The following is a 10818-nucleotide window of genomic DNA, read 5'->3' as shown; positions in this document are numbered from 1 at the left end:
CTTTATTACTGCACTACTGAACTAGTGCAATAAGTTAAAATGAAACAAATAGATTACCTCTCATTCCAACTCATTGCACCAGTGTGCACTAGTTCAGGGGTGCAGCAATAAAAAACAGACTCTATGGTCGTAGTCGTAAGAATAATCGACTGCGATTGGTCAATTCTTATCGAGCAACTACGACTACGACCATTGTAGACAGAACCGAGAATCATTGTAGCGGAGGCTTAAGTCCCAGTCTACAATAGATGATTTAAGCCCTAAGCTTTAAGAAATTGGCCAATCACGGTCAAGTATGAAAAGAATGCGCGACTGTGATTAGTCAATTTCTTAGTCCCAGTCTACAATAGATGATTTAAGCCCTAAGCTTTAAGAAATTGGCCAATCACGGTCAAGTATGAGTAGAATGCGCGACTGTGATTAGTCAATTTCTTAAGGCTTAGGGCTTAAATCTCTATTGTAGACTGGGACTTAAGGCTTAGGGCTTAAATCTCTATTGTAGACTGGGACTTAGGGTCTGTTCTTTATTGCTGCACTCCTGAACTAGTGCACACTGGTGCAATGAGTTGAAATGAGAGGTAATCTATTTGTTTCATTTTAACTTATTACACTAGTTCAGTAGTGCAGTAATAAAGAACAGGCCTCAAATTGGAGACCCTCTGACCAGAGTCTGGACATGCGGTATCCAGCTTCTGATTGGTTCCGCCATGTTTACGATTTTCCCACTGAATTTTGAATTGACAATTTTAATCGACTTTTATAGTTTTACCAGAGAGAAACCTGAGAGCGGCCACGCCGGCGTTTTACTTGATACCGTTTCAAGAGACTGTTTTGCGCGCCTTTACGCCCATTTTTTTCTTTTGGAACTATTTTGCTATGCGTCTTTTGACACTGCCGATAAAGTGCGTGCCCATGTTATGTATACGAGCCCTAATACCTTTTTTAACGATTGAACTCGGATGAATCTCTCTCTCACGTCGTGCATTGAATAGCAAACCTAATTTATGTTCACTCAATATTCATTTTTTCTAAATATACACATATGTAATTGCATGGTTTTTGTCGATAATCCCCTTCTCGAGTACTACCTGCTTGTCGTGGTGAAGGGGCTTAAGTACCCCGAAGAGTTACTCTCTAAAAATCAACCTGTGAAATTTGTTTTTGTTTTACTTTTTATTGTCATGTATAATCGCATAATGCTATGAGAGTTTTGTGTCGGAGTTTGTTACACGAGAACATTACTTGAGAGATGACGGAGTATGACTGAAGAATTTTCCTGTTAATAATTTTATTATTTTTATTTTCATTTTTATTAATTCCTTAGTGATACTAAGTGTATCTAGACCAAAAATGTTATATACAAATAAATAATATTTAACAGATGTATATATGTATAATATATGTATATATATACATATGTATACATTTGTCGTACGATTTTTCAAGCGTGTTGATTGCAAAGGCAATATCTCTATTCAAAAGCTCTATTCCGTACATGGTTACCGACAATTATCGATATTGTTAACGACGTTTGCGCAATTTTTCTATCGTGTAAAAAGCTGCATGAAGGTCGTTAACGATATCGATAGTTATCGATAGCCGAGTACAGAATAGAGCCCACTGAATACAAAAGTTCTTGAGACTCTAAAAATTTTTTATTCTGCAACCAATCAACACGCTTGAAAAATTTGTCGTATGTACATACGATAATGGTGAAAATTTTAATTAGCTTACGTTGCGTTGCAGATTTAAATAAAAATCCAATAGTATTGAATAAAAAAAATATATACATATATATGTATATTTTAAAACATCGAGACAATATTAAGTAATACAAAATTACATATTATTTATATATAATCGTACAATATAGTGTTATTACTTATTAGTTATATGCATATTAGTGTTATACAACAATTATAAGTTAATTATCTAAATTTTATTAAGCGCTTGAACATGTATAATGCGTGGTCTACAATACGTGGAGTAAGCTGGAGTAAGGAGTAGGAGTAAGGAAATAAATCCATTTTATTTCTTACTCCTACTTCAGCTCTTAAGCCCGTATCAGACTACGGCTGAAATCACATGGTGCAGAATAGAGCTGCGGAATAGAACGTGCGTCATAGAAGCAACCAATCAGAGCCAGACATTTCCGTCACTCGTTGATACGGCAAAGCTCTGATTGCCTGTTTCTATAACGCACTCTCTATTCCGTACTCCTATTCTGCATCATGTGATTTCAGCCTACGGATTGAGATTGGGATCAGACTGAAATTTGACCAATCGCAGTAAAGTTTACTAATCTCGAGTTTAGTAACCTTTACTCTAATTGGTCAAATTTCAATCTAATCCCAATCCCAATCCGTAGTCTGATACGGGCTTTAGGTTTACTCTCGGCGAATCAAAATGCCATCAATTAGTGTTACAAATATTTTAAAAACCATGCCCGTATTTCAGCTTTCTCACACCAAAAGCTAGAAGTTAGGGCTCTCTCTTACTCTTTACTCCAAGCTTACTCCACGTATTGTAGACGACGCATAAGATTGTCAATTTTTAAATTGTCTCAGAGAATGTAGTATTCTCCGTAGTATTCTGAATTTCTACATGAATTCAGATCTAAAGTGAACTAAAACTCAATCTTTTATAGATTTTTTATAAGATTTTATGGGAAAGAGATAAATGCGGATGAGAAATAAGAACGCAAATGTAAAACAAACAAAATCTTTGTAGAAATGTAGTTACGCAAAAATTCAATTTAATTCTTATATCGTTTTCAATAATCAAATTCACATGTTAACGCATATTATTATAAATAAGGTGTGTATTATTACAAAGATCTTATGACATAATTAAATTGAAGGAGTAAATTAAATGAAACAATAAAAAAAATGAGTAAATTTTCCGGTGATAAATCGCCCACAGTGTGCCCACAATAACGCAAGTTTTGAATGCCGCAACAAGCAAGTGTATTCTAAATATAAATAGTGAAATAACTGTAATTAATATAAATAACAATGGCTCGTATGATAAAAATCACGTAATTGTAGAAAGGGCTTAGAACCTAAATAAGGTTGTAGTGTCCAAAAATTCTTTATATTCTTTCTTTATACCGAAGTTGGTCCAATAAGGACCGAAACGTATATTCACTTTTAATTAAAGAATTTTTGTGGACACTACAACCTCGTCTAGGCTCTGAGCCCTTTATATAATTAATGTATTAATAACAGTATTAATTTTGAAATATGAAGTTAATATGTTAAATAAAATAATTTGTCATTTAACAGGAATAAGGAATCTTGTTTTTATCTAATAATATCCAAAATTCTCTTAGCACTTTTTAATTTTTCAATATTTTCATTAAATAGTACAACATTAATTATTCATATTTTTTTTGTATGCAGTATTTAGTTTTAAGTGTCTAACAAACTTGTAAAAATATTGTAAAGCTTTAGTGATGCAAATTAAAAAATTTTTTTATCATTGCAGTGATATTTCAGATTTAATATTTATAACATTTAATTAATATCCATAGAGAGCATTATACTTGTTTGATATAAAATACACTTTGCACTCACCTTCTGGTGTGCGCTTTGGCAGCATTGAATCCTGCTTGACTCATGTCCTCCTTCAAGACAAACTTTTTCACACTCAATAATGCAGACCTTGATTTAAAGTTAAAAAAAGTTTTAATTAAAGAATATTATTAAAATACAATAACAATAACGTTCCCAAGCACGATATAATAAAATTGAAGATTGTGAAATTTTTGGCGAATATTTTACTCATCCAATTCTCTCAAGACCTCTTGTATATGCAAGAAATAGAAAATTGAATGTTTAGTATGATTACAGATAATGAATTAAGAGGTACAGACAGAGCCGGCTTTAAGGCCGAATCAGACTAGCAATTGTCGACGCGGATTGGATTGGGATTGGCAGTTGTCTTCTAGCCAATGACTACGTTTACACCTCACCCTAAAGACCGGGTCTACAATAGATGTAGTAAGCCTTAAGCCGTAAAAAATTGACCAATCACAGTCTGAAGTGAGGAGAATAATCGCTTGTGATTGATCAATTTCTTACGGCTTAAGACTTACTACATCTATTGTAGACCCGGCCTAATCGGGTTTAATAACATCCGTAGTTAAGGGGCTGGCCAATGACTACGTTTACACATCATTCTTAATCAAGTTTAATAACATCCGTAGTTATAAAACTGGCCAATCACAACTATTCCTCAGAAGAATGGAATGACTGTGATTGGCCAGCCCTTTAACTACGGATGTTATTTAAACCCTATTAGAGTGCCGTGTAAACATAGTCAATCACAGTCACTCCATTCTTCTGAGAAGTAGTTGTAATTAGCCAGTTTTATAACCACAGATGTTATTAAACCCGATTAGGGTGCCGTGTAAACATAGTCATAAAGAGTAAAGCAGCCAGCGATACATAACACCCTGTAGATAAGAGAAATAGAAGAAAATTTTCAGAAATCTACAGTAAAGGATAGAAACCAAGCGTCACAATAATTATATAAGTGGCACAAGCGTAACACATAACGCGGGATAAAATGAAATGAAACATATAATATTATATTTGGTTAAATATATATTCTTTAATAATTCTTATTTAGTAGCCCAACTTCTACTTAATTTAAGCATTCAGTCGTGCGTTCATTATTTCGTTATTTTGTATGTGATATGACAAATATGATATACATATATGTATATTATTTTTAAATCTCATATTGTTTCTGGTTACGCTCAACTTACCTTAGATATTCGTATCGATCCACTTTTAAGTGAAATTTGAATTCTTTCTCATTATCAGGTGGCACTGTCTCGTTTAGAGCCATTGTATTCGTATTGCCGAACGTCCATTCGTTAAAAGAAAAATATTTTATAGCACAGTTGACCACATATACTTTTCTTTGGAACTTTAGGAACCTAAAAAATGTGATGTGTCGTATAATTACATATTACATACCCAAGGACAATGAAAAGTCAAGATGATGTCAATTTGATGTCATATTGACCAAATTTATGTCATATTTTGGTCAATATGACATCAAATTGACGCCATCTTAACTTTTCAGTTTGCCTTGAATATAAATAACTGACTCCGACATTATTTCAGCGAGTTCTAAAAGTGTATCATTATTTCATGTATTAATAACTCGCCCTGTTTTGATTTTAACAATGTTTTTATACTTTTTTGTGAAATATTCTTATAACGAATTAAAAAACGTCGGCATAGAGTTGTCAGATAGATTATAAATACAGATATCATAAACGCTGTGCTGTATTATACAGGGTGTTCTGTAATAGCCGCCTCACCTCTTTTTTGCGGATAGAGCGGACTTGTAAGTCGAAAACCCAGTGAGAAATGATTCGTCGATCGATGTCGACATCGATACCGTCAAATTGACGTCGATTCGACATCGTTTCGACATCGATCGACGAATCATTTCTCACTGGAAAGTCCTCTACCATTTTACAATTTTCGCAATAGTTAACGAGATATTAATTATTAAAAATCCCTGTCTTCTAGGCCGGCCTACTGCCAAATTCAAACGCGCGACGAACGCGGGACGGCCGCATTTCGCCGTGCGTTTTAATTGGGCGATAGGCCGGCCTAGAAATTGATTTTTTATAATTAATAACTTGTTAATTATTGCGAAAATTGCAAAATAATAGTGGATTTGTCGACTTAGTTTAGTCCGCTCTATCCGCAAATAAGAGGCGGGTATTACGTACATAACACCCTGTAGTTTCTAATATTTTTCATTATTGACTTACATTGGTTTACGATTAAAGCACTTTAAGATGAAATCCATTAACAAAGCTGGAAAAACTTGCCACAGCGTGAACAATATATAAAATACAATATGATTATACAATGTAATAGTATCACTGGTCCAAACAATGTCTTCAAAGGGAATCTCTCTTACATTACTGCTTATTAATTTCATGTTTGTTTGCTGTGTCATCGTATGCACATTACTGCTTGAACAATTGAAGACTAAAGGTGCAGTATCCGGCATGACCCTGATGGTGATACACAAAGTTGTAAATTATTCAAAAGATTTATTTACACTAGTTGAGAAATTTTGAATTTTCTATGACTTGCGCTTGTAAGAAAACAAAAGATATATGTTCTTAATGCAAGAATAAATAGAATATAAGTTGATTATCATACGTAGTCACACCACGTTTCCAGATCACTTGAAGTAATGATTTAACGACAACGTCAACAGGTATCCAGTCATGGCACACATTTCCACAATATGTTACATGCTGTAACCCTTTTCTATTCAATATAAATAGTCCCACTGGTCCGTTAACACTATCTGTCCATCCTGGATATGGTTCGCTAATCGCTGGCATCACTAAAAGACAGGAAGAATTTCAAAACTACACAATGTCACAGTAGTAAAAACAAATATGCATTGACAATATTCTTGTAGTGAATAATTTATTAACGTTCAATGCATAAATTATTAAACAATTGTGAAACTATTATACTGTAACACCGACTCATACATATTTTAAAAACATTTATATGTATAAATACGTATTTTTATACCGTTTTGTGGTCAATAAAGAAGGAAACAAAAGCATTTCTGTTAGAACTGACATCGTTAATCGTTCAAGAATGGTAAAAATGTATAAACATATTTAATTTATCAAAACACTATTTGCTATTGAATTTAGATAGTTAATTTAAAAACAGAGATATTTCATTAAACATAAAATATTTATGCATATAAAGACAGAAATTTTATCTGCATCGTTCATGTAACATCCGGGAAAACCGTATACCTACCCATGCTCAGCCTCAATATTACACAAGGCAATGACGTGGAATAATCCTGTATAACTCCTTCCGCTAAATTCTTAGAGAAAACGTACGTGTTGACTGCATTATCCATGTACCTTTTCACAAGTTTCACATATATGTCCAGAAATGTATGTCGAATATTTACTTGATATTTATTTATCTTTATAACTACTTACTTAGATGTGAAAATGTTTAGTGAATGGTCATCCAATGATTCGACGATTTTGATTAACTTTCGCCAATTGGCTTTAGGAGGATATACTTTTTCTTCTACAACATGGCAATCCGTTTGCGCGTACGTCGTGCTAACGTACACCAGTGCCTTTGTTTTTTTAACAAAGCAAAACGAGTATCATGAAATTACGTTTATATCAGCGGTGAATTATAATCAGCGTCCACCTTTACGGTGTGGACTTACATTCGCGATCTCTTGTCTCATATAATTATCAGAATAAAAAAATTAATCTAGTTTTTAGAATAAATGAGAGAATAACGATAGAAAATGGCACTTAATGAGATATATGGCGTGAGATACTGTATCGCACACTCTTTTACAGAAAAACCGGTTTTACTCAAGAACGTAAAAATTTAGATATAGATCTGAAAATAATGATCGTGGATAATCACAATAATTATCAATCAATTAATTATGTACTTGGCTAAATTTTTAAGTACTGCAGCAAAACCGTTCTTTTCAAATATACATTTGTTGCAGTAGATTACATTAATAAGCAAGATTTGAAACACGAAAAAATAAAAAAGCATTTATGAATATGACAGTAAAAATATTCCACAACATTACACTTTTTCAAAAACTGATATACATATGTATGTTTTAACAAGAAGCGACAATTAAACCTGGTTTCTTCGTTCAGGCGGCATTTGCCTTCCTTTTGGTTAGTGTGGTATACATATAATACTCAAAGTTGGGAACGTTACCTTAAAAAAATAATGCGTTACCGTTACCGTTACTTTTTGTAAAAAGTAACTCGTTACCGTTACTCGTTCCTGATTTTAAAAAGTAACGCGTTACCGTTACCGTTACTTAGAAAGTAACGATTCGTTACTTTTTTCGTTACTTTGTTGAAATGCTAAAGTAAGATGTTAGATTATAAAATTACATTATTATTATTTAATAATCAATATTAAAACTTAAAACTTTAAACTAGTTTCTATATAGCAAGTCATCGAGCATACAGGAGCTCGATTCTTGAATTTGTTCGAAGGAAAAACATGTGCGAAAATTCTGCTCTTACAAAAAAGTTACAAGTTGATTGGATATACGCGTGGCTTTTAACCAATTGACTTTCAACCTTTCTGTCAGAGCAGAATTTTCGTATATGTTTCTTCTTCAAATGAATTCATGAATCGGGCCCCAGAATCGAAACATCGATAAATGCTTACAGCGCATTCTCATGTGACATTGAGTGCCGCTACACGGAGCGCTTAATCGGGTTTAATAACATCCGTGGTTAAGGGACTGGCCAATCACAGTTATTCCATTCTTTTGAGAAGTAGTTGTGATTGGCCAGTTTTATAACTACAGATGTTATTAAACCCGATTAAGCGCTCCGTGTAGCAGCATTCATGGACTTCCAGCGCCCAATATCGGAATATTTTTGTCCAATCAAGAATAGTGCGCGCAACTAGCTTACGATCTATTGAACAGATATAAAAGATAATAGGGAAGTAAAGTAACGATAAAAGTAACGGCTGAATTTGTTACCGTTACTGTAAAAAGGTAACGACGTTACTGTTACCGTTACAGACATAAAAAAGTAACGATCGTTACCGAAAAAAAGTAACGAAAATGGTAACGGCGTTACAAGTAACGCGTTACTTCCCAACCCTGATAATACTTTTATTTTCACGGAATAGACAATAGTCTCAAAACGGTTCGATGCTTTATTACCATTAATGAGAACTTTTTTGGCTATTTCAATTAATGGACTGATTTATTTGTGTTTTAATACGTTCTTTATTTATGCGGTTTTTATGAGTGAATCACTTAATGTATTTTGGAATTACTTTCGAGAATGTAAAAGATGAAATCAACATACATTACGTAAAACATTTCGACCTGTAAAACTAAATAGTCCATAACGCAAAGTTGGTGAGTATAATAAATTTTGTTATTGTCCTTTTTGTATTTATTATATGCAAATTAGTTAAAAACATTGTGTTCCATTCATATAACCAAAAAGAGATTAACTTTATTAACGTACCTTCAGATTGTTCATACTTTCAGCTAACACACAAATATCCCTCGTGGACCTAGTATTAACGAAGATAGCGTACTTGATAGTATCATTAAATTTAACACTTGCGGAATTATGGACTACTATAGTCACTCTTTCGATCAGTGTTTGCCTGTCTGCAGGCGACAAGCCCAATCCTTCCTCGCTCGAGTCGCCAGGGATGGGAATTAGCTTGTTGAAGCTAGAAGGTCGTTCATCTCGAAGTCTGTCGAACAACTGGATCAAGACAATATTCGTCTTTTAGATATGTATGTCTAAAGATATGCGTGCTGTATGGGAAAATTTGATAATATTCCGATCGCATTCGCTACGATTCCTTATTTTGACGTATTTGCAATTTCTGACTGTGCTGTAGATATAAATCTTGATAGATTTAATAAGCTTTTAGAAAATAAAACTGATTGCGATACAATAAATGGAAGAAACCTTAACTCAGCTTCAGTTAGAAGTTTTACTTGTGATAAATGTAGAAATATACATATATTTTATTTAAGACAACTTAAATAATAATAGTAAGGGAGAAGACATGAGATTATACACAATTATATATTCAAAATAGTTAAATTTTATTTTCCGTTATGTTTTTAAAACGACTAATTTCATTGGAATAAGAAAAGTTGATAGTAAACGAGACTTACCGGTGAGCGCAGCATCTTTTCGAATTTTTCGACCGTGCTTATTTTATTCGACGGTCTCATTAAAAGAAATATCTCACGAATGTCGGGACATGATCGCAATACTTTCTCGATAAACACTTTGCCCACGAATCCTGTAGCACCCGTCAGGAATATACTTTGTCCGGTATAAAACGCCGGGATCGAGTTGGCTGGATTGATGCCGATTTTGCTCATCATTAACAAAGAGTAATTGTCTTGCAGCAACAATTTTATGAAGATAAAAAGTCCTCGGTACTCTACTAAAGAGAACTGTCGTATTTTGTTTGCAGTGCAATATTACTTTACTGAAATCGTACGTCCGAATATAGACTGACACTATGATTTGTTCTCATATATATAAAATCTACATCGTATAATGTGATTTATGTAAAAAATATTCTGTCTAAGGTCGAAAGAGCAAAGGATGCACTTCTATTGTCAAGCTACGTATTGAATCGATAATTCTGCATATAAAGTAACGTTTTTGACTAAGTGGCACATACCTATATGTATAATTCGCACTTAAATATTTACTACAGGTGAAAACTTTATAACCAAGTATGACAATGAATTCGCAGCGAATTTGCTCAGATATTGTACATAAATTCGATATCATCCGTATAATTAAACTCTATCTGCCGATGTACATTTGTACATATATACACGAAAACTCCAAGGAGATGTGTACACAAATGTTTACCAAAGTAGGAGTACTATATTGCAACAACATATTCTTGACACCAAATCAAGTAAAAAATAAACAGTTATCGAGATATCGTATAATGACTATTGAAAAAATTGCCAAGTTTTCTTTCAAAAACTATTTGACAAATAAAAATGTTTCAGACAAAAGTTATTCCAATTAATTAATAGAAAAATATAATATAATAAAAACTGCAGGTTTTTATTTAAAAAATTCAAAATCACCTTCGTGTAACCTTCAAACAACTATCCGAGGTCAAACCAATGATATCATCTTATGTCCTCCTTAAAACCACATAACTTTTGTCTTACACATTTGTTTCCAAAATGCATAGTTCTTGAAAAATTTAGGGGTTTCTATAC

The 10818-nt window shown here is 33.2% G+C and overlaps 1 protein-coding gene across 1 annotated transcript; it reads right to left on the bottom strand.

The window, feature by feature from the left end:
- Nucleotides 1–2707: 2707 nt before the first annotated feature.
- Nucleotides 2708–10577, bottom strand: LOC105566054 (fatty acyl-CoA reductase 1-like). The gene is made up of 9 exons (XM_012019764.1): nt 9736–10577; nt 9065–9313; nt 7016–7161; nt 6825–6934; nt 6198–6387; nt 5798–6046; nt 4772–4945; nt 3576–3662; nt 2708–2971 (listed from the first exon to the last, which is right to left on the bottom strand). The coding sequence occupies exons 1-9, from the start codon at nt 9949–9951 to the stop codon at nt 2839–2841; spliced, it is 1554 nt and encodes a 517-aa protein (XP_011875154.1). The 5' UTR covers nt 9952–10577; the 3' UTR covers nt 2708–2838.
- Between the last annotated feature and the right edge of the window lie 241 nt (nt 10578–10818).

The sequence above is a fragment of the Vollenhovia emeryi genome, unplaced genomic scaffold, assembly GCF_000949405.1.
Source record: "Vollenhovia emeryi isolate VEMERY1.0 unplaced genomic scaffold, V.emery_V1.0 DF939147.1, whole genome shotgun sequence".
NCBI classification, from domain to species: Eukaryota; Metazoa; Arthropoda; class Insecta; order Hymenoptera; family Formicidae; genus Vollenhovia; species Vollenhovia emeryi.
This window is presented reverse-complemented; position numbering and strand designations above follow the sequence as displayed.

Excerpts from the sequence above, each read along its gene's own strand:
- LOC105566054 (XM_012019764.1), bottom strand. The coding sequence starts at position 9,951 with ATGATGAGCAAAATCGGCATCAATCCAGCCAACTCGATCCCGGCGTTT. Across the intron at positions 9,314-9,735 it reads AAAAGATGCTGCGCTCACCG|TTGTTCGACAGACTTCGAGA; the intron begins GTAAGTCTCGTT and ends GTCTTGATCCAG. Across the intron at positions 4,946-5,797 it reads TGCTTTAATCGTAAACCAAT|GTTCCTAAAGTTCCAAAGAA; the intron begins GTAAGTCAATAA and ends CACATTTTTTAG.